The sequence below is a fragment of the Physeter macrocephalus genome, chromosome 17, assembly GCF_002837175.3.
Source record: "Physeter macrocephalus isolate SW-GA chromosome 17, ASM283717v5, whole genome shotgun sequence".
NCBI lineage: Eukaryota > Metazoa > Chordata > Mammalia > Artiodactyla > Physeteridae > Physeter > Physeter macrocephalus.
This window is the reverse complement of record NC_041230.1, coordinates 1,611,600-1,636,325: the sequence shown is the minus strand read 5'-3', so window position 1 is coordinate 1,636,325 and position 24,726 is coordinate 1,611,600. Positions and strand designations below refer to the sequence as shown.

The 24,726-nt window shown below is 44.7% G+C and overlaps 1 protein-coding gene and 1 long non-coding RNA gene across 2 annotated transcripts; both read right to left on the bottom strand.

The window, feature by feature from the left end:
• Positions 1–1,085: 1,085 nt before the first annotated feature.
• On the bottom strand, positions 1,086–10,591 carry LOC129391360 (zinc finger protein 160-like). Its single transcript, XM_055079162.1, has 3 exons — positions 10,305–10,591; positions 6,881–7,007; positions 1,086–3,436 (listed from the first exon to the last, which is right to left on the bottom strand). The coding sequence occupies exons 1-3, from the start codon at positions 10,317–10,319 to the stop codon at positions 2,007–2,009; spliced, it is 1,572 nt and encodes a 523-aa protein (XP_054935137.1). The 5' UTR covers positions 10,320–10,591; the 3' UTR covers positions 1,086–2,006.
• A 91-nt stretch (positions 10,592–10,682) lies between these two features.
• LOC102993392 (uncharacterized) lies at positions 10,683–21,244 on the bottom strand. Its single transcript, XR_008615591.1, has 4 exons — positions 21,212–21,244; positions 13,297–13,321; positions 11,879–12,229; positions 10,683–10,773 (listed from the first exon to the last, which is right to left on the bottom strand). It is a non-coding gene; the product is annotated as an uncharacterized lncRNA (long non-coding RNA).
• Between the last annotated feature and the right edge of the window lie 3,482 nt (positions 21,245–24,726).

Here is a 24,726-nt window from a genome sequence, read left to right as displayed (position 1 = left end):
GATAATTTCTCACCGCCTGATGAAATAAAATTTATATTTTAAGGCAAGATAAGAAAAAAATTAACATAAAATTCTGTTTGGGCCTCCTCCCTCCTGAATGTGCAGTATGCATCTGCATTAGCATTAACCACAGCTCCTCAAACGTGGGAGTGCCTGCCCAACCAACCGGAAAGGTCAAATTTTTTTCCTTTGACACTAGCAATTTAACTTCTTAAAATAGCGTTCTTTCCCAACTCTGTAGGGGGTCATGGTGACTTGCTGCTCGCGTTGTATGTACTCACCTGGACTACGTATCCTTGGTGAACTTTATGTAAAATATCAGTCTCACGTTGTATGTACTCACCTGGACTACGTATCCTTGGTGAACTTTATGTAAAATATCAGTATGTCATTTTGATGCACGATCCTTTGTCTCGAAAACGTGTATGACTGTACCTTGAACTCTAACAGCTGGAACAGTTCTCAGAGCTTTCTGAGAATCTGCTTCCTGGATTATAGCCCTCAGTTTGGCGTGAATAAAATTCCCTTTTTTTTTTTCTTCTATATAGATAATTGATTTTCATCAACAAGCTGCATTAGGAAACTAATGAAATGATATATACAGACAAGTCCAAGTCCGAGGAATCTACGAAAACCTCTAGAATAAGTGAGACTAGTAAGTTCTGAGGATATAAGATCAACATGCAAAAATCTATTGTATTTCTATATAGTATCAATTAACACATGGAAACAAGTTAAAAATAACATGTCCGATTATTCAAAAAAGAAAAAGTAGAAATGTGTTAATCAAACAAAACGCTGACAGGATTTTGATGCTGAAATCTATAAAATACTGGTGAAAGAAACCAAAGATCAGACAAATAGACATACTACAGTCATTTATTGGAAGGCATAACATAGAAATGATGTCAAATGATCGCAAACTGATAGACAGGCTTAATGCATTTTCTATCAAGATATTTTGTAGGCACAAACAAGATTTTTCTAAAACTTACATGGAAAGGCAAAGGAACTAGAATAGCTAAAATATCTGAAGAAGAATAAATTGGTTGGAATCACTCATTCAATTCAAAACTTCTAATAAGATAAAAAGTAATCAAGACTGATATTTGTAGAGTGAGACATACAGAACGATGGAACAAAACAGAGAACCCAGAAATAGCCCCACACAATTACTTCCAACTGAGTTTTGACAAAGGTACCAAGAAAACTGAATGAAGCAAGGATCTGAAAAAATTACACCATATCAACTGATCTTCCATACTAGGGAAAAAAAATGAAAGAATCTCCACCAAAACTTCACACCTGTACAAATGTTAGCTCAAAATTGGTCACAGATTTAAACGTGAAATGTAAAACCATACTACTTTAAACTATAAGAGATTTAGAAAAGAAACCATAGGATAACATCCTCAGGATCTATCTATAATCTACCTAAGTTTTAACATATTTTGACTTTTAATTTTATTCCGCAGTATGCAATATTTCAGACTAAACTTGAGACTTAGTTATTCCTCATGTGAATGCTCTGATGTGGATTCTGTTGTGAAAAGTCTTGAAGAAATTTTAAATATTCATTACGTTTGTAAGGTTTCTTTCCATTATGAATTCTTTGGGGAATCCTGAGGGGACACTGTTGCTTAAAGGCCTTTCCACATTCAGTAAATTTCCCTGGTTTCTCTCAGGTATAAATCCTCTCATGACATCAAAGCCATGAATGTTTAATAAAAAGCCTTCCCACATTCATTACATTTGTAAGGCTGCTCTCTAGTAGGACTCTTGCGATGTTCTGTAGCTTTGATCTACAGGTAAGAGCCTTTATACACACATTACATTCTTGTGGCTTCATCAGAGATGTATATTCTGATGTCTAGTGAGTTGCAAAGTCTGTACAAGTCCTCTGTCCTATATGTTACACTGAGGTAATTTGTCTTTAGTGTGGACTCTCTGGTGTCAATCCACGCTTGAACCTGTGTTATTTTGCCACACTCGTTACACTGGTCAGGTTAATCTCTAGCATGAATTCTCCGATGACTTACGAGGCTTGAGTTTTGAGTGAAGACCTTCCCACACTCACCGCATTGGTAAGGTTTCTCTCCAGTGTGGATTTTCTTATGTCTGTTGAAGTTTGAGCAATGAATAAAGGATTTGCCGCACTGATTACATTTGTAAGGTTTCTCTCCAGTATGAATCCGGCGATGACTAGGAAGGCTTGAACTCTGACTGAAGACCTTGCCACACTCATTACATCTGTAAGGTTTCTCTCTAGTATGGGTGACCTGATGATAAGTAAGACTTGAATACACACCAAAGGCTTTGCCGCACTCGTTGCATTTGTATGGCTTCTCCCCAGTATGAATTCTCCGATGACTTACGAGGCTTGAGTTTTGAGTGAAGACCTTCCCACACTCACCGCATTTGTAGGGTTTCTCTCCAGTGTGCATGACCTGGTGTCGAGTGAGGTGGGAGCTCTGATTAAAGGCTTTGCCACATTTATTACATTTGTAGGGTTTCTCTCCAGTATGAATCCGGCGATGATTAGTGAGGCTTGAACTCTGACTGAAGACTTTGCCGCACTCATTACATTTGTAAGGTTTCTCTCTAGTATGGACGACCTGATGATACATAAGACTTGAATACACACTAAAGGCTTTGTCACACTCGCTACACTGGTAGGGCTTCTCTCCGGTATGAATTCTGCGATGACGGACAAGGTGTGAACTGTAACTGAAGCCCTTACCACATTCCTCACACTTGTGATGTTTCCCTCTTGTGTGGATTCTTTGATGTCTAGTGAGATGTGAGCTCTGATTAAAGGCTTTGCCACATACACTACATTTGTAAGGTTTCACACCTGTGTGGATTACCTGACGGTTAGTGAGTTGTGAGCCATGATTAACTGCTTTGTCATACTCATCACATTTGTAAGGTTTTTCCCTAATGTATGCTTTCCGGTCTTGTGTGAGTAATGAAGAATGCCAGAAATCATTCCCATATTCATTAAAAATGTCGGTCTGGACACTCGGAAGAATTCTCTGAAGTACTGAAAATGAGGAACCACTGTTGTTAGACTTCTCAACTTGATGATACTCATAACATTGCCCTTCGGTTGGAAATATCTGCAGTTTGGCCAGATGTGACTGAAAGCTTAGTCCGAGCCTGTTTTCAATAGGCTTGTTTCCTTCATCTCTTCTACCGTGTTGATCTCTTCTACCAGTGAGATTTTTTTTATGGGTGACAGGCACGCCTCTGTAATTTCTTTTGTCACTTCTCCACTGGCACTCAAAGTCACGCATATTTTCCCGGATTTCCCTATAGCCAGAGTCCTCAGTCCCACAGCTTTCATGTCTTTCCAACAACACTGTTTGCAACATTTCCCCTGTATGACTGTTCTCTTTTGGTGCTGCTTCCTTGATCACACATTTAAGAGAGGTATCTACAAGACAGAAAGAATCGTATGTCTCCTATTAATTACTGTTTGGAAAGAAATATTTCATATTGAAGAACGTACTATTACATCAGAAGTACTACATATTTTGAACAGTTAAGAAATGTTGCAACCATGATCTTCAGTTGTTAGGAACACAATGGGAATGAGATTGTTTCATAACGAAAGGGTGGGACCTCCCCGGTGGCGCAGTGGTTAGGAAGCCGCCTGCCAATGCAGGGGACACGGTTCGATCCCTGGTTCGGGAAGATCCCACATGCCACAGAGCAACTAAGCCCATGCACCACAACTACCGAGCCTGCATTCTAGAGCCCACGAGCCACAACTACTGAGCCCACGTGCCACAACTACTGAAGCCCGCGTGCCTAGAGCCCATTCTCCACAACCAAAGAAGCCACCGCAGCGAGAAGCCCGCGCGCCGCAACAAAGAGTAGCCCCCGCTCACCGCAACTAGAGAAAGCCCACGTGCAGCAACGAAGACTCAACGCAGCCAAAAATGAATAAATTAGGGGAAAAAAAAAAGAGAGAGAAAGGGTGATTACATGTATTTCAAATTAATTTTAGGGAAGCCTACTTTAAACAATCAATGGCTGAAACACCCATAGTGTACCCATGTTAGCCCTGAAAGAAGGGGTATTTTTGTACCATGACCCCAAAGCACATACCACTTCACAGAAAACATACGGCGGTTTCAGATTTGAAGAGATAAAGATATTACACATATTTACTGCATATTGATTGTGCACCAATAAATGCTAAAGCACAGTACTCTAGTGGTAAATAAGCCATAACTATTTTAACTAATGAGTAATATAAATAAATGGCAATTTAGAAGTGGAAATGAAGTTTAATAAAACGATGTTATAAAAATACAGTAATTCTCTGAATACCAGTTATAAAAGTCGTAGAACTATATTCACTCAGAATAGCCATTCTGCAACACTAACCAGTGATGTGAGTCAGTTATACTGCATAATACCCACTGAAAAGCCATCATCTATAAATCATAATGAAAATTAGCAAACAGTGATAAAACATGATGGAAAAGAATATGGAAAAGAATGTATATATGTGTAGGTATAACTCAGTCACTCTGCTGGACAGCAGTCATTAACACAACATTGTAAATCAACTATACTTCAATTAAAAAAAAAGAAAATTAGTAAATAAAACATTCTAGTAACCTATGATAAAACCAGGGTATAAATAATAAGTAACCGCAATTATACAAAACTATTGTTTGTGAAATTCTCAACAAATCCTTCTGAAGAAAAAAAAAAGCAAGGGCTTCTGTTCCAGAACCAACACAAAACGAGAACTGAAATTTATGTTAAGACCACTGACTTTTTGAAAGAGAAAGACAAATACCATGTGATATCACTCATATGTGGAATCTAAAATATGGCACATGGGACTTCCCTGGCGGTCCAGTGGTTAGGACTCTGTGCTTTCACTGCCGAGGGTGAGGGTTCAATCCCTGGTGGGGGAACTAAGATCCTGCAAGCCACATGGCAAAAAAAAAAAAAAAAAAAAGGCACAAATGAAACAGAAGCAGACTCACAGACACAGAGAACAGACGTGTGGTTGCCAAGAGGGAGGGTGAGCCGGGGAGAGATGGAGTGGGAGTTTGGGATTAGCAGATGCAAACTACTATATATGGAATGAATAGACAACAAAGTCCTACTGTACAGTACAGGGAACTACATTAAATATTGTGTGATAAATCGTAATGGAAAAGAATATAAAAAAGAATGTATATATAGGTATAACTGAATCACTTTGCTGTACAGCAGAAATTAACACAACACTGTAAATCAACTATACTTCAATTTTTTTTTTTTTTTTTTTTTTTGGTCAAGCGGCTTGTGGGATCTTAGTTCCCCAACCAGGGATTGAACCTAGGCCCTCAGCATTGAGAGTGCAGAGTCCCAACCACTGGACCTTCAGGGAATTCCCAACTACACTTCAATTTTTAAAAAGTTTTTTAAAAAAGACACTGTTAAGAAAATGAAAACACCAGCTACAGACTAGGGGAAAATATCTGCACAATAGACAGCTCATCATGGACTTGTGTTCAGGTTATACAAAGAACTCTCAAAACTAAGAAAACAAACAATGTGTTTTGAAAAATAAGCAAGGGAACTATATTCAATAACCTGGGGTAAACCATAATGGAAAACAATGTGAAAAAGAATGTATATATATATATGTATGTATATATATAACTGAATCACTCTGCTGAACAGCAGAAATTAACACATTGTAAATCAAGTACACTTCAATTTAAAAAAAGAGAATAAAAAAAAGTTAAAAAGCGTAGAGGCTAGGGAGTAATGGGCATGTGGGCAGTGTGTGTACTTGCCAATCTGTGGGAAGATAAATGTATTTGGACACTTGAAACGTTGACTTAGGAAAAAAGAGAAACTGACTTAGCAAGTAGCATAATATTGTCCCATTCTTAACTATGGGACATGGGGCAAAAAGGAAGAGATCTAAAAGAGAGGGAGTGCAGGGACTTCCCTGGTGGTCCAGTGGGTAAGACTCTGCGCTCCCAGTGCAGGGGGCCTGGGTTCGATCCCTGGTCAGGGAACTAGATCCCGCATGCATGCCGCAACTAAGGAGCCCGCATGCCACAACTAAGACCCGGCGCAGCCATCAGTCAGTCAATCAATGGGAGGGAGTACAATGATGAGGGAAGAAACCAGGTCTAGAAACACAGAGTAGAATAACTGCTGCCCGGGGCTGGGGGTTATGGAAATGGGGAGAGGTTGATAAAAGGGCGCACAATTTCCGTCATAAGATGAATAAGGTCTGAAAATTTCACGTAAAACGTGATGACTATAGTGGATAATACTATAAAACTGAAATGTGCTACGAGAGTAGAACTTAAGTGTTCTCCCCAAGGAAAAAAAAAAGTAAGTATGTGAGGTAACGTATGTTAATTAACTTGATGGGACTCCTTTCACAATGTATACGTATATCAAATCATCGCGGTGTACACTTTAAATATATTACAATTTTATTTGACAACTATACCTCAATAAACCAGACAAACAATTTCAAAAATTCACCCACTGATTGTCTCCTTCTGAATGCACAGAGCGTAGTATAATATGCAGACATCTAGCTCTCTTCCAGGAACTACTGAATCAAAAGCACAGGGGTAGAAAAGAGGGAACTGGATATTTTAAGTTTGACATAAGATTTTATGCATATTTAAGCTCTGGAATCACCCTTGATCATGAAATGGGAAGATCATACGAAGAAAGGACAAGTTCAAAGTCCTCATGCTACATTATGAAGCTTTTCATCTCTGGGTCAACAGGGCTTTGATCTCAGGCAGGCAATGTAGGGGTTCCCAAGAGGCACACATGGGAAAATGCAAAGATAGCCAAGGACAGGTCCCGACTTCTGGAGGGAAGTTATCCTCACCCAGGGAGAGCAGGTTCCTGTAGGTCTCCAGCATCACGTCCCTGTACAAGGCCCTCTGGGCAGGGTCCAGGCATTCCCACTCCTCCTGAGAGAATTCTATGGCCACATCCTTGAATGTCAACTGTGCCTGAAATGAAAACACATTTCACCAACGGACCATGCGGAGAGTCCTTATTTTCACACAAAATGAGAAGAGGAGAGAGAGGGGAAAGGATCAATTCGACTGAAGTGAGTATTGTTACAGATCCACTTACGGTATTTTTGAGCAAGTTATGTGTCCCTAATTTTGGTTTATTATACTTTTCCATAAGAGGTTATGATAGCCTCTAAATCAGTGTGGACTTCCCATTTTTGTGGACAATACCAGAAACACACACACACAATCAACACAGGATTATCTGTATAGAAATGTGAGATATGCTCCACACACCAAGTTATATTCAATGTCTAGAGGAACAAGAGCAGGAATGACATCTTCAAAGATGACAATGCCTATAGTGGCTTTAAAGAAACTGTGATGACAGCAACAGTAATCTCAAAAAGTGTTTGAACACCTCTCATGTGCTACGCATTCCTCTAAATGCTTTGCATGTACTAACTCGTATAATAATATAATACCAAATTTAAAAATATCTGACCCAGTGATCCCACTACTGGGCATATACCCTGAGAAAACCATAATTCAAAAGGACACATGCACCCCAATGTTCACAGCAGCACTACTGACAATGGCCAGGACATGGAAGCAACCTAAATGTCCATCGACAGAAGAATGAATAAAGAAGATGTGGTACATATATACAATGGGATATTACTCAGCCATAAAAAGGAACGAAATTGGGTCACTTGTAGAGACATGGATGGACCTAGAGACTGTCATACAGCATGAAGTAAGTCAGAAAAAGAAAAACAAGTATCCATCGACAGAGGAATGAATAAAGAAGATGTGGTACATATATACAATGGGATATTACTCAGCCATAAAAAGGAACGAAATTGGGTCACTTGTAGAGACATGGATGGACCTAGAGACTGTCATACAGCATGAAGTAAGTCAGAAAAAGAAAAACAAGTATCATATATTAATGTATATATGTGGAATCTAGAAAAATGGTATAGATGATCTTATTTGCAAAGCAGAAATAGGGACACAGATGTAGAAAACAAAAGTATGGATACCAAGGGGGAAAAGGGGGGGAGTGGGAGGAATTGGGAGATTGGGATTAACACATATACACTATTGATACTACATATAAAATAGATAACTAATGAGAACGTACTGTATAGCACAGGAAACTTAATGCTCTGTGGTGACCTAAATGGGAAGGAAATCCAAGAAAGAGGGGATATATGTATATGTATAGCTGATTCATTTTGCTGTACAGTAGAAACTAACACAACATTGTAAACCAACTCTACTCCAATAAAAATTAATTTAAAAAATTTTTTAAAAAGATTTGAAAATAATCTAAAAAAGAGTGGATACATGTATAACCGATTCACTTTTCTGCACACCTGAAAGTAACACAACACTGTAAATCAACTATATTCCAATAAAATTAAAATATTAAAATAAATAAATAAACAAAACAAAAACAGACTCACAGACATAAAAAACAAAATTATGGTTACCAAAGGGGAAAGGGGGGGTGGGGGTGGGGATAAATTAGGAGTTTGGGATTAACATACACACACTACTGCATATAAAATAGATAACCAACAAGGACCTACTGTATAGCACAGGGAACTTTACGCAACAGTCTGTAATAACCTATATGGGAAAAGAATCTGAAAAAGAATGGATATATGTATATGTATAACTGATTCACTTTGCTGCACATGTGAAACTAACACAACATTGTAAATCAACTATACTCCAATAAAAATTATTTTTAAAATATATAAATAAGTAAAATTTTAAAAAACATAATAAAAAGTTCTGGTCGGGGCGGGGGAGGGATAAATTGGGAGTTTGGGATTGACAACGCACACAGTGCTACGTTTAAAATAGATAACCAGGGACTTCCCTGGTGGCGCAGTGGTTGAGAGTCCGCCTGCCAATGCAGGGGGCACAGGTTCAAGCCCTGGTCCGGGAAGATCCCACATGCCGTGGAGCAACTAAGCCTGTGCGCCACAACTACTGAGCCTGTGCTCTAGAGCCCACAGGCCACAACTACTACTGAGCCCGTGCGCCTAGAGCCCGTGCCCTGCAACAAGAGAGGCCACCAAAATGAGAAGACCACGCACCGCAACCAAGAGTAGCCCCTGCTTGCCACAACTAGAGAAAAGCCCACGCGCAGCAACAAAGACCCAACGCAGCCAAAAATAAATAAATAAATACATAAATTTAAAAAAATAAAATAAAATAGATAACCAGTAAGAACCTACTGTATAGCACAAGCGACCCTGCCCAATACTCTGTAATCACCTAAATGGGAAAAGAATTTGAAAAAGAACAGATACCTGTGTATGTATAAGTGAATCACTTCACTGTATACCTGAAACTAACATAACATTGTTAATCAACTATACGCCAATCTAAAGCTTAAAACAATTTTTTTTAATTTAAAAAAAAAAAAGATCTGGTCCCATCCATCTTAAGGCAGAGACAGCTGTGTCACGGACATTCTAAGAAATCTGCCTCAGGTCAAACTGCTAAAGATGGTAGAACAAACATATAAACCCAGGTGTTTAGATTCTGAATTTAAACGTAAAGAATTTAAGTCATATAAAAGCATCAAAGGTACATTGACAGAGGATTCCTTGAGGAAACTTGAAACAAGTTCAAGGCTAACAACGTAGAACTACATAAAATGTCATCATGCAGACATGCACACACACGCACATACATGTTACTCTTTTTATAACTATTTAACTCATTAATGTCATAGTGTAGAAAAAATTTAACGCAATGAAAAATACTTAAGATATAATTTCAACAACTAAATAATATATAACTTACTTATTTATTATTTATTTTTAATTTTTTTGGCCATGCCACGCAGCTTGTGGGATCTTAGTTCCCTGACCAGGGACTGAACCCGTGCCCCCTGCAGTGGAAGCGTGGGGTCCTAACCACTGGACCGCCAGGGAATCCCATACCTAACTTATTTAGAAATAATGATATGTCTTTTATAAAAACCGCGGGCTTGAGCATCCATGCACTCATGCACACACATACACACTTAAATTTACTGAAATAAGAGCTGTCTCTCGATGACCACAATGGAGCTTCTTCAAGTCCCAGGTCACTGGGTCACGGGGAGACGGGATCTAAGTGGAGAGGACAGGCCCTGAGGGAAGGCCCCGGGTGACTGTGATGTACAGGTGTCAGGCAGGATACTGCAGAGTCAGACAAGATCGGCGAGTCCAAAGAAGGGCATCTCAGGAAGGACAGAGAAATCAACTGAGAATATGACTTTACCTGAGAAAGAGCCATTCCAGACTCCTCTTTCTTTCCTCTCCCTCCTCTTCCGGGCTTCTTCCTCAGGCAATAGGAGTCTTTCAAGTCGACCTTGAAAGTGGAAAAGATGCCGTTTAATGCTTAGAATCGACACACCCCCTTCCTGTGTCACCACCACACACACAGGGAAGCCCTCAGCATGTGGAACAGACGGTCCTCTGCTGCCCACTGTCCCAGGAGGGGCTCAGGACAGAAAACTCCCACACAGAGTCCAACAAGGGAGTTTTCCACCCTTTCCTTCAGATCTCGCTCCCCTCCTGGTGAGGCCCTCAAGTACACAGCAGCTGCGGGCACCTCAGCTCAGGAAGGACAGAGAAATCAACTGAGAATATGACTTTACCTGAGAAAGAGCCATTCCAGACTCCTCTTTCTTTCCTCTCCCTCCTCTTCCGGGCTTCTTCCTCAGGCAATAGGAGTCTTTCAAGTCGACCTTGAAAGTGGAAAAGATGCCGTTTAATGCTTAGAATCGACACACCCCCTTCCTGTGTCACCACCACACACACAGGGAAGCCCTCAGCATGTGGAACAGACGGTCCTCTGCTGCCCACTGTCCCAGGAGGGGCTCAGGACAGAAAACTCCCACACAGAGTCCAACAAGGGAGTTTTCCACCCTTTCCTTCAGATCTCGCTCCCCTCCTGGTGAGGCCCTCAAGTACACAGCAGCTGCGGGCACCTCAGCTGGACCCGACGATCCCCTGCAGGTCACAGACCAGCCCTGATCCATCCCCACGCAGAGGAGAGCCCCCTTGCCTCTCCCAGGGGCTAATCTCAGCCTCAGAAAGGGAAGATACAGAGCCCTGGTGCTTAGTGCAGGACGCAGATCAGAATCATTTGGGGGCACTTTAAAACATTTCTGGGGCTATGCCTCACCCAACTAAATTTGGCGAGACTCTGATGGGGGAGGGGTACAAAACATGTATACGCAAAATGCCGCATCCGTCTAATGTGAAGCCGGGGTTGGGCACCACTCAGAGGAGGTGAGCCGAGCCCGTCTCCCACCTTCTTTCTGTCTCTTTTCGACCCGTGGTGAACTGCTGTCACCAGGACCCAGCCGTGGAAGGGGAAGAGGCAGAAGAAAACAGGTCAAGCACGCATCATGGACCCGGGGGGTGGGGCGGTGAGGGTGCGGCTGGCATGTTAAATGGGAGGGGGGTGGTCAGGAAGGCTCCACTCAGACGCTGACATCAGACCAAAGACCTGGGGGAGGAAGCATGTTCGCCACCTGCGTCTCCTGAGTCCGCCAGTTCTAGGCAGAGAGACACCCCCGTGAGGGCCCTGAGAGTACAAACTTCATCCCCGGAGAGGGAAAGAGGGCTGGGTGGCTGGAGCAGGGTGAGGAGGAGGAGAGGGGCAGGAGGGGAGGTCAGAGAGGCACTAGGGGAAGCTGAGGAGGAAGGGCCTTGGTCTCCAAGCATTTTTCTCCCATCTCTCGAGAGAGTTTTAGAAACTATGTATTGTTTCTCTCACTTTAAGTAAACATCTAATATTTCTTTTATCTTATACATTAAAACACTTACAAATAACATAATGCATACTTCAAACAATGCCGAGATATTCACAGGGTCGCCCTTAACTCAGATGTGGAGGACGGCAGGCGGAACAGGGTTGGGGGAGGCCAAGAGCAGTTTCGGACAAATTAAGGTGGAGAGTCCTGTTAGACGTCCCCAGCAGAGATGTCGAGGAGACAGTTGGACACAGGATTGACGGTTTAAGGCAGACGTCTGGATGGAGAGGATAAACTGCGAGACACCTAGGTGGTGCTGAAAGCCATGTGATGAGATGATGAAGAAAGGCAGCAGGTATAGACAGAGAAGAGGTTCCAGGACTCAGCCTTGGGATGCACCCACACTCAGGGACCAGGGAGGTCAGGAATTCAGCAGAGGGAACTAAGAAGTGAAGAGGGAGGGGAGAAGAAAATAAAACAAATAGGTAGATAGGCTTACAAAGGTTAGTGAGACGTCCTCAACACCATGGAAGAAAAGTGTTCACGGAAGAGGGAGTGAGGACCTGTGGCACCTGCTGCCGACAGGAAAAGCAAGCGTGCACAGGAAGTTAACTACTGGATTCAGAAACGAGGTCCTACGCTGCGGGTGGGGAGGCAAAGTGGTGCAGCTACTACAGAAAACATACGGAGGTTCCTCAAAAACTGAAAACAGAGTTGTCATGTGATCCAGCAATCCCACTTCTGGGCATATATCCAGACAAAACTACAAGTCAAAAAGATACATGCCCCCCTATGTTCAGAGCAGTATTATTCACAGTAACCAAGACATGAAAACAACCTAAGTGTTCATTGATAGATGAATGGATAAAGATGTGGTGTGTACACACACACACACACACACACACACACACACGAATACTACTCAGCCATAAAAAAGAATGAAATAATGCCGTCTGCAGTAACAGGGATGGACCTAGAGATTGTCATGCTGAGTGAAGTAAGTCAGAGACAGACAACATATGATATCACTTATATGTGGAATCTAAAATATGACACAAGGGGCTTCCCTGGTGGGGCAGTGGTTAAGAATCCGCCTGCCAATGCAGGGGACATGGGTTCGATCCCTGGTCTGGGAAGATCCCACATGCCGTGGAGCAAATAAGCATGTGCACCACAACTACTGAGCCTGTGCTCTAGAGCCCGCGAGCCACAACAACCGAGCCCGCGCGCCTAGAGCCCGTGCGCAGAAAGAGAAGAGGCCTCCTGGCTGCCCAGACTCCTCAATGGAGGAAAGATCCTGGTGTGTAAATTCTCACTTTGCTATGACATTGGCTTAAATGGTCACAGCCCCCAATCCAAGGGTCTTGGGATTGTGCAAACTGAGGGTTGAACAGCAGGAAGTGTGTGTGTCTGAACAGAACATTAGAGAGAAAGGTGGAAGGCCTGAAGGGAGGGGACACAGGAGAGGCACAAATAGACAAACCATGTTTCCAATCTCAGGTCACTCACCTGCGGAAGCATCACCTTCGCTGTTCTAGAGAAGAGAGCAAAGAGAGAGGGAGAAGGGTGTGCTGAGGGCAAGTGTGTTGGTCGGAAAGAAGGTACCCTTTCTCTGAATATGACCCCACCAGCTCACCCTGTTCTATACTAGTCACTGCTGAAGAGAGGGTCCCCCAGTGAGGATGAACAGAGCCTCCCCTTCTCCAATTCCCGAGTCTCCCTGCCACTATCAGGGCTGTCGCCCCCGAAAGCCAGCATTCCCCATCCTCTCCCCAGCTGCCTACCCAGGACCTCGTGCTCCTCCTCGCTGAAGATATATCCCTGTTGCAAAGTGAGTTTGGAACATCTGGCCTCTCTGCTCCCCCAGGTGCACTGTGACTCTGCGTGGGTGGGTGGGTGGTGGTATGTGTGACCCGTAGAGAGTAAACCCCACTGGCCTAGCAGCAAGGAAGCTAGGCTGTATCTTTTCAAGGAGAGTGTGTCCTAGACCTAGAGATTCTCATGCTAAGTGAAGTAAAGCCAGACAGAGAAAGACAAATATCATATCGGTTATATGAGGAATCTAAAAAAAAAGAAATCGATTATATGTGGAATCTAAAAAAAAAAGAAAAATATACAAATGAACTGATTTACAAAACAAATAGACCCACACAGAAAACAAACTTATGGTTACTGAAGGGGAGAGGACGGGGGAAGGATAAGTTAGGAGTTTGGGATTAAAATATTCACTACTGCATATAAAACAGACGACCAATAAGGACCCACTATATAGTACAGGGAACTATACTCTATATTTTGTAGTAACCTATAAGGGAAAAGAATCTGAAAAAGTATATATATATATATATTCTATGTATATATGTATAAAACTGAATCACTGTGCTGTATACCTGAAACTAACACAACTATAAATCAACTATAGCTCAAAAAAAAAAACAAAAAAACAAAAAGAGTCCCAAGGATGAGCCTTTCTGCTGCAGGTGTTTCGCTGGGGTGTCGTTGCCCTCTGATTTTTCACAGATCTTTCCCTACATGATGGCCCCCTTGTAAGCTCTCTTATAGTGTTTTGCCTACCCACTCCCAGTAAGTTCTCCCTAATGAAAACCATCTGCCAGCTGAGCTGTTCCCCTTCTGGAATCAGACGCTCTTACAGACTCCCATGGGGTCTCACAGCCTCCCCAGATACTCCGTGATGAACCCCGCTCCTGCTATGAAATCCCACAAGCCCCAATAACTCATGAATTCACAACGGAGTAACACATAGAGAGACACTCAAGGACCTACTGAAACAAGACATCATGTTTTCATTCATGATGACTCCACCCCAAACACTGGCCCGACCAAAATCTACCAAAGAAAAAGAGATGTGTACAAGGACGCACATGCCCCACTGAGACGCCAACTTCTTTCAGAAACACTCCGAATTCTCACGTGAGTCTTCCAAAATGCGTGTGAAACCTTTTAGCCTTGCGACTCAAAATAACCCCAGATACCAAAGGTACCCCCCAAATATGCTCTGAGACGTTCCCTATAAATCCTCTGGGTTGGGCAGTGATTCCTGCAAACCCCACGGAAGTCACCGTGTGGAGTGGGTGGTGGTGGGGCGCCCGCTAGATCCAGCCCCTCAGGACCAAGGCACCCATCCTCCTGCACCCACAGCTCCCTATGGGCTCAGCTCAGGCCTTGGTTCTAACGTTGCAGGATATCGTTTCTCTCGGCCGAATTCCACTTCCGTCATTCCTCAAGCGTGCCCATGAGTTTCCCCGTTAAACCCACATATGCAAATCTCAGCCTTGGCATCTGTGTCCCGGGGAACCTGACCTGAGACAGCGGCACCCCGAAACGCAGCCCCGTAACTACCCATTAACCCATTTCCACGTGCTCTTCGCAGCTCTTAGACTCCCTTGCCAACGCTTCCACACACCCCTTTAATCCCGCAAACACACTTGGGACAGGCGCACACACTATTCATTGGGCTTATCTAGAGGCCGGCTCTAGCTTCCACGGCCCTTCTGGAGATGCCTATGGGCTCCCCTCTGCTTCCCCCCTTTTCTACTCCGCCTCCACATGAGCAAACTGGACTGAAAGTCACAGGGACCTCTGGGCACAGACAGCGCAGTACTGCATGCGAACTGCAAACAGAAGGACACTGGGCCTTCAGTATGGAGGCCAAGAAGTGAGCCCTGCTGGGGACACCTGCCCGCAACCGGGGACAACACGCATTCTGGTTTAAAAACAGTTGAGGGAATTCCCTGGTGGTCCAGTGGTTAGGGCTCCGAGCTCTCACTGCCAAGGGCCCGGGTTCGATGCCTGGTCGGTCGGGAGCTAAGATCCCACAAGCCGAGGGGTGTGACCAAAAAAAAAAAAAAAACAAACCCACAGCTGAAAATTGGCTGTAGTGAGTTCAGTGAGGACGTCACAGAGAGAGAGAGAAGCCCCAGATCTCTTCGAAGAGGCTACCATTGTCTCGTCTTCTCCCACTCATGGCAACTTATAAGAGTCCCTACCTCTTAAGCGGGTGCCTCTTTCATGCCCCCTTAGGTTCCTGACCTTCTCCTCACCCTTGTTGAAGGGAAATTAGGGTCCCTGACTCTGAGAAGGTGACCTGGTGGAAGGCAAAGCTCCTGCCCAAGATGGTAACTGGTCCCTGGTGACACGCACAGTCTGGAAGACCTGGGGGTTAAAGTAAGACAATGACACAGCAGGCCGAATGTGGGGACACCTCAGCACACTGGGTGAGGACACCAGGTACTCAGGGATTTGCTCCTTTTTGAGTAAAATAAGGAAACACAGGAGGTTTAGATTAACTGGTGTTGAAATTTCCAGTAGCAAAATGGCACCCATCCTCATCCCTGCCTCTTGATCTATGCTGAGGAGTACTCAGCCCAACCCACAGCCCTAGCGTCGGAGGGCAACCCCAGTGTAAGAGCGGCAGCTGTTCTGTAAGCAAGATCGTCTCTGTGCCCTCCAATGGAGGGGAAATGGGAGTGACTGAAAATAATCAACAGAGAAGAGCAGTTCTGATATGAGTGACTGATCTGGAGACAATAAAACCAGCATTAACGTGACAGATACTGACTGGTGAAGGGAACCTTACATGAATGGCCTGGAGGGGTGGCGACACATCTCTAAGCCTAGACCTGAAGGAGGAGAAAGGGCCAGAGCCAGGACGATTTAGGGTAAGAGCAGGGACTTAAGACAGAAAAGGTTTTGGTGTCTGGGACCAGAGAAACAGCAAATGTGACCGGAGCAGAGTGAACCATGAGAACAGGGTCAGCTCCCAGGATGAGGCTGGAGACCCTGGCAGGGCCCTGAGGATGACACAGGGCTGAGGAGCCACAGGGAGGAGTCGGGATTTGTCCTGACGAGGAGGACAGCGCATGGAGGATTCAATGCCAGCTAGTGGCATGATTTACCTACAGACTTACCCCTGATAACTCTAAGGCAGGGATAAGCCCTCTAAAGATGGTCTCGCTGTCTGAGCCCATGCGCCTGCTTCCCACCTTCCCCCCTCCGCCCTCGTTTTGCAGCATTAGGACCCATTAAAAAAGTTCTCATGGCAACTGGGCACTCCATCCAAGAACTGCCACATGCAGACACACACTGAATCTTACTAACCATTTCAGGGGTTGGTATCACTCAGATTCAGAGCTGCTGCTTTAGTCCATCATCTCCTCGTTGAGGTGGGCTCACTGGGCCCCGGAGAGGGGGTCATTTCATCAAGTTACCCTGAGAAGGTCTGAGCTGAGTGAGCAGAACCAGATGGAGCTGAATTCTGAAAAGGTGGCCAGGAGGGGCCAGTGGGCAGAGTTTAGCCTGATCGATCTCCCTTAAAAATTCCGGGACGGCCTTCCCTGGTGGCGCAGTGGTTGAGAATCCGCCTGGTGATGCCGGGGACACGGGTTCGAGCCCCGGTCTGGGACGATCCCACATGCCGCGGAGCAACTGGGCCCGTGAGCCACAACTACTGAGCCTGCGCATCTGGAGCCTGTGCTCCGCAACAAGAGAGGCTGTGACAGTGAGAGGCCCGCGCACCGCGATGAAGAGTGGCCCCCCGCTCGCCGCAACTAGAGAAAGCCCTCGCAGAGAGACGAAGACCCAACACAGCCATAAATAAATAAATAAAACAAAAAACTTTCCTTCCCCCACCCCCCGCCATAGCACTTTGACCTTTTAAAAAAAAAAAAATTCTGGGACTTCCCTGGCAGTCCAGTGGTTAAGACTTCACCTTCCAACGCAGGGGGTGCAGGTTCGATCCCTGGTCGGGGAGTTGGGATCCCACATGCCTCGCGGCCAAAAAAACAAATCATAAAACAGAACCAATACTGTAACAAATTCAATAAAGACTTTAAAAATGGTCCACATCCAAAATTCTTAAAAAAAAAAAATTCCAGGACTATCTTTCACATGCCTGAGCAAAGGAAACTTCTATTTCAAGGTTTGATCACATTGATCTCAAGCAATGAACTCCTCTTTTCCAGAAAAATCACAGTAAAGCATTTACAAAATACATAATTCTGAACATAGCAATTGCTGCTGACAGCACTGCTAGAGGGTCACCTACAGAAATAAGCTCTGAGCAAACTTCTCCATCATGAACTACTGGGCTCTGTTGGAAGAAGGTTCCAGGTCAATCCAGACCATCCTTCAACATTTGCAGAGAGTGGACAAGAGGGACTTGAGGGAAACATCTACTTGGTAGCTCACAGCTCACTATTTTAATAGGTCACATAAAAATTTTAAAAATGGAATTTTACAGTAGCAGGTTAAACTAGATTTAGACTGTTAAGACAAAAGATCATTGACATCCTTACCAAAGTATACATTGGAAGAAGCTAAATTTATTTACTAGAGTCCAAAGAATGTTTCTAACAAAGAGCAGAGAGCCTGCAGGCCTCAGTCTGTACTGGACACAATTTAAAAGGGAAATAGTGTAAAATTTGAAGAAAAAAAAATCTAATGAATTAAGTAGTCAAATTTTTTTAAAATGAAAATATGTCATACTTTGAAAAGAATGCCATGAGCTGCTATAGAAGGCCACCAGAGCTTATGTCAGAAGTTAAAAATTATTTATAGAAAAGTGTAAACTGAATAAACAAAGATTTCTTTCAAGCTTCAAAAAAAGCAATGTATTAACTGTAAAGGAATTAGGAAGAAAAAAGTAAATCCATTATGAAAAACAGCACTTTTAGTGTTCCTTTAAAAAGGCACCATGGAGACTTCCCTGGTTGGTCTAGTGGTTAAGACTCCACGCTTCCAATGAGGGGGGCACGGGTTCGATCCCCGGTTGGGGAAATAATATCCCACATGCTGTGTGGTGAGGCCAAAAATACATAAATTAAATAAAATCTTTAAAAAATAAAAAGTAAAATAAAAAGGCACCATATAGGGAATTCCTTGGCAGTCCAGTGGTTAGGACTCTGCGCTTTCACTGCAGGGGACGTGGGTTTGATCCCTGGTCAGGGAACTAAGATCCCGAAAGCTGCGAGGTGCAGCCAAAAACAAACAAAGGGCACCGCACAGTGACAGTCATTTCTTGCCCTCCTTCTCATCTCCCTGACCCTCTACCCCATGCTAGGAAAAGGGAAGAGGGTGACCCACAACCAAGTCAAATCACTGCTCCATCGATTGCAAATGGAAGTTATCTTCTGATACAAATAATTATAAAATGCACAAGCCTTTTAGAAAGGAGTTTTGCAAATGTCATTTTCATGCATATTTTAACCACATTTTCAATGCATTATATTAGAAGTCACAAATAAATATATCTCGCCACTTCGTCACCAACATCCAATCAACTCACCACTCATCTGGCTCCCTCTCTTCACAGCTACCTGTTTCCCTCTCTCATTATTTCTGTTGGCTGTTCTGTTTCCCTCTTAGGTTTCTGCTCACTTTGGTCTCCTCCCCTGTCCTGCCGTTTCTCCCCTTCTCTGTCTTATTCCTCCTCTCACACCTGTTCTACTCCATTCTGGCAACTTGTTTCCCCTCTTGTTGCTCTTTCTGTCCAGTCTCCCTGGATAGCCTCAAATCTTCATGTATTTCTGCCTCTTTCTTTTCCCCCATCTTTGCTCTCTGTTATGTTCGCTCTTTTCCTGTTAAACCCGACACGTCCCCACCCTCTGGCACCCCCGGCTTGATCTGCTCCTCTTGTCTCCCGTTGCCCCTTCTTTCTGTACCAGCTCAAAGGTGCTGTCTGCCCAACTCTTTTATCCTCTTTCCCCACTCTGGGTAAAACGCCCCGCGTCCCCCTTTATTATCCACGCTCTTCTTGCGGATCAAGGGCCCCCTCTCCCTATTTGCTCCCCTTCATCTCCCTAGAGGACCCTCCACACACACACTAAATAATCTGTATCTTCTTTTCTCCCCCTACTTTCTCAGCTTATTTTTTCACTCTGTGAAACAGAATAAGGAAAACCTCATCAATCTGGAGGCTTTAAGGGAAAGCCCTCAGGCACTACCACTAGAAGTCAATTACAAACACGCCAACAGGAAGACATCAATTACAGATCTCAAACAAGAATTACTCCCCCCCCAAAAAAAGAATTATTCAGCAACAAACCCAGCCAATGGGAAACGCCTTGCCAACTCCAAACTCTCCGCTTCCCTTCAAAGGACTTTTGTTCAAAACAACCACTCCCAACTTCCTCCTTTTTCTCTATAAAGCAACATTCCTCTCCTTGACTTGTTGGACTTGCCTATGGTGTTTTGCTACCGTCTGCCTGTCATGTATTGCAATTCCTTAATAAACCCATTCTGCTGGTAAAATAATTGGCTGTTCTATTTTTTAGGGCAGTAACTCTGTCTCTTGGCAAGCTCATCCATCTATCCTTCACTTTGCCATCTATTTATGGTTCTCCCTCATTCTTCTCTTCTCATTTTCCTTATTCTCTCGGTGGGTCTGTGCCTCATTCACCCAGGAATGGGCTCTGTGGATGATGAATGCCTCCTGCCATACCATTAAACAAAGGACGTTGCAGCCATCAAGCCAAGAGCCACTGCAGCCACCGCGACTGTACTCCCTAACGGGATTCAGGGTGGAGAAAAGCAGGATGCCAGCCCTAGATAGCTAAGGTGCGTACCAAAGGAATGATTTCAGTGAGCCCAGACTCGCATCTTCCCATACACAGAAAAGCACTAAATTCATTAACTGGAGATGTCTGGTTTTCTTAAATTAACTAATCTCTTGATGTTCTAACTACCTGGTTTTTGTTGCAAAACTCCTATATACCCTGGCTCCTCCCTTACCTCTTGGGAGCGGTCCCTCAGAGCGATCTGAGAGGCTGTCTTCTGGGCTTAAGTCCTCAGATCTGTCTGCCAAATAAAACATAACTCTCAACTGCTATGTGGTGTTTTTATTTTATTTTTTTCAGTCAACAGATGGGATTAGATGCCCGCCTATTAATTCCACATTAATAGAGCACATTATCCAGTGGGGTAGAATTCGGGACAGAAAAACTCTGGGTGACTCGAGACAGGCCCTTTTTTAGCCTCTTCCCTCAACGTAAGGTGAGAAGAGGCGGTGACTAACAAGAGGAGGCCTGGGGAGCGGAAAGACCCGGCTGAGGAGTGTGCGAAGTGAAGGGAAGTGGGTGTGTTTAGGAAACGGGGCGGACTCTCCAGAATCCCAGGATCATAAAGAGGACGCGGCCTCTTCTGAAGCGGGGCAGTTGGCTCTGCCCTCCAGGGGCGAGTCTGAGGGGCGCGCAAGGCAGGGATTCGGCTCGCGCATTTCAAAAAGAAAGAAAAGCGGCACCTCCCCACCCCCACAACCTCCCCCTCCCACCTCTCACTGGCGACGTCTGCATTTACTTTGGGTGGAGGAGGAGTGCCAGGATTTTAAGATCCCTATAGACCCTCAGACCCAGGTATGGAGGACGGGGTAACGCAAAGCGCAGGTTTAAACAAGAAAGATGAAACTCACGATCCCGTAGAGCGACCTTCGCTCCGCGGTAACCGCTTCCGGGGTCTGCAGGAAACTGCGCATGAGCACCAAGGGGAGAGGCGGGGCATCTCGGAGGCGGGGCCTGGGCTGGGCGGGAACGTAGAGACGTAAAAGAGGCCGGGCTTGGGCGGGCCCAAAGCAGGGGAGGGGCCAAAGGGAAGTGGGTGTGTTTAGGAAACGGGGCGGACTCTCCAGAATCCCAGGATCATAAAGAGGACGCGGCCTCTTCTGAAGCGGGGCAGTTGGCTCTGCCCTCCAGGGGCGAGTCTGAGGGGCGCGCAAGGCAGGGATTCGGCTCGCGCATTTCAAAAAGAAAGAAAAGCGGCACCTCCCCACCCCCACAACCTCCCCCTCCCACCTCTCACTGGCGACGTCTGCATTTACTTTGGGTGGAGGAGGAGTGCCAGGATTTTAAGATCCCTATAGACCCTCAGACCCAGGTATGGAGGACGGGGTAACGCAAAGCGCAGGTTTAAACAAGAAAGATGAAACTCACGATCCCGTAGAGCGACCTTCGCTCCGCGGTAACCGCTTCCGGGGTCTGCAGGAAACTGCGCATGAGCACCAAGGGGAGAGGCGGGGCATCTCGGTGGCGGGGCCTGGGCTGGGCGGGAACGTAGAGACGTAAAAGAGGCCGGGCTTGGGCGGGCCCAAAGCAGGGGAGGGGCCAAAGCAGGGGAGGGGCCAAAGCAGGGGCGGGGCCAGGGTTTCGCTTTCAGTGCCTCTGGGTTTTCAGGGTTTGGAAGTGCTTGTCTGTTTCTTCTGTGCAGCCCTGTTGCTTCCTGCTTACTTTAAGTTACTGTTGAAACAGAGCAGGACACTCTCGGGCCCTACCGGGTACAGATCCTTTCTATGTCCCCCTTCTTGTTTATAGTAAATAGGCTTCAGCCTCCTAGACCTTCCTTCAGTACCAAAAGGCAGATTCACATAGTTGCTAATCAGAGAAGTAAGGGAATGCAGAAGAAAAGCAGGAGCAATCAAGAAATAATAGTGCAGAAATTAAAGCAGGATCCTGGTTCCTTCTGAAGGAATATATATATAACAATATTTTTGAGTTCTTCTGCAGGAACTCAGGCCCCCACTCAGGTGGAGGATGGGAACTTCAGGCTAAGTGCAAGATTCCTGGACCCCGCCCTGTTGTTACCTCACCACCAACCAATCAGAAGAAAGTCACACACCCTGCAGCCCTCACCCCAAATTTTGCCTATTAAAAACTTCTCCCTGAAAACCACTGGGGAGGTTTTTTTTTGCACATGAGCCACCCTTTCTCCTTGCTTGGCACTGCGGTAAAACTTTCTCTCCTCCAAACCCTGACGTTTCAGTTTGGCCTCCCTGTGCATCGGGCACACGAACTTGAGTTTGGTAACACTCTCTCTCACAGTTTTAAGGTAAAAGCTACAGTTGTGCGGACCACATATGTAGGAACCTAAGATGTCTTCCTCTTCGCAGTTGAAAACGGCTTAAATCAAAGCTATTTTTGTGAGCATGTTGGAGTCCTGCCAGTGAGGCTGAAGCAACACTGTGGTCTGGGGAACTGATGTGGAGTTAAAGTGGAGCAGAACCCTATGGGGCCCTCCTGGGTACAAGTCCTTTCTGTGTCCCTGCTTCTTGTTTGTAGAAAATAGCCTCATTCAATTCAGCCTCCTTGACCTTCCCTGAGTTCCAAAGGGCAGATTCAAACAGTTGCTAATTAGGGAAGGGAGGGAATGCAGAAACAGGGAGGAGCAGTCAAGAAACAATAGTGCGGGGCTTTCCTGGTGGCGCAGTGGTTGAGGGTCCGCCTGCCGATGCAGGGGACACGGGTTCGTGCCCCAGTCCGGGAAGATCCCACGTGCCACGGAGCGGCTGGGCCCGTGAGCCATGTCTGCTGGGCCTGCGCGTCCGGAGCCTGTGCTCCGCAGTGAGGAGAGGCCACGGCAATGAGAAGCCCGCGTACCGCAAAAAAAAAAAAAGAATGGGTCCAAAACGGTGGACAATCCTACTTCCACTACACCATGAACCTCAGTATACGTTCACATCAGCAAGCTAAATGACACACCCACAGGCGCCATGACAGTTCCAAGACCGACCATAAAGGTCAGAAAGTGGGTGGTGGACTAATTCCTGGAAATCCCCGCCTCTTCACAAAATAGCTGGAATACTCCTCCCACTCATTAGCCTAAGAAATTACGCACCACTATAAAAACTGACAACGCCATACCCTGGTGCCTTTTCTCACCTTCTGAGATGGCCTGCACTCTGTCTGTGAAGTGTGTTTCTCTCTAAAAAAAAATCCACTTCTTAACTGTCACTTTGTCTCTCACTGAATTCTTTCACTGAATTCCTGTCTCTCACTGAATTGTGTGAGCTCAGTTAGAAGACTGTGGGTTTTAACCGGGTTCGAGTCCTGGCACGTGGGTTCAAATCCCAATCTGAGGTGCCTGGTTTCAATATGACTATAATATTAAACGCTGTGACATAAAAATAGAGAATATACATTTTCTAGCACAGATGAAACAACTAAAATAGTTACCACTCTCAAAAAGAAAACAAATTTGAACTTAGATAAGGAGAGGTTTTGTTTGAAAGGATACACTAGAGAGAATGCTCCAACCTTATGATCTGCAAAAGTCTCGAAGGCCAGACAGACAAGAGCTTTTCTTTATAAGGAAGGATAAACAAGGCTAGAAAAACAAAAAAACAAAAAACAGGTGAGAGTGGGACTTCCCTGGCCGTCCAGTGGTTAAGACTCCACGCTTCCACCGCAGGGGGCGCCCGCTCGATCCCTAGTCAGGGAACTAAGATCTGCCAGCCTCACAGGGAGGCCAAAACAAAACAAAACAAAACAAAAAACAGGTGAGAGTGGATGAGGTTGCTGCATTACCAAATTCTCCTTTACCATCTTTGGATCTCTGGCCTAAGAATTAAACTGCTATAAGACAGATTAACAGGAGAAACACATAAAAATTTTATTAAATTCTCACTCTACATGGGAACCTTCACAAGAGAGTGAAGACCCAAAGAAGTGACCACAGCAGGAAGCTTTTATACCTTTTAAACAAAAAACAATCAATTTGTGAAGAATTGACAAAACAAAGGGTTTGGGCTAGGGCAGTAAGTGGTAAAGAAGAAAATAGAAAGATAAGGATTCGTTTAACAAGGTTTGTTTGTACAGATTTCTTGGCCCCAAATTTCCTGTCTCTGGTGATAAGAATGTCTTTCTTCCTCCTGGTACGAGGAGGGCACATTTTACATGGGAGATCCTGCTTTCAGGAAGACAATGGATGGTCAGAATGTCTTTCTTTCACTGGCTGTTCTTAAGTGCATTTAATTCAAAATAATCGACATGCTGAAGTGGCATTTTGGGGACTTACATAGTTTGGTTTTCTTTAGTTCCTATTGATCAGTGGGGACAAACAATTCAGTAAATATTGATGAGACAAAGAATGGCGATTTGAAGGGTCTGTATCTGTCTTGTTCCTAGGTAAACAAGGGGATTCTCATGAGTCTTACTG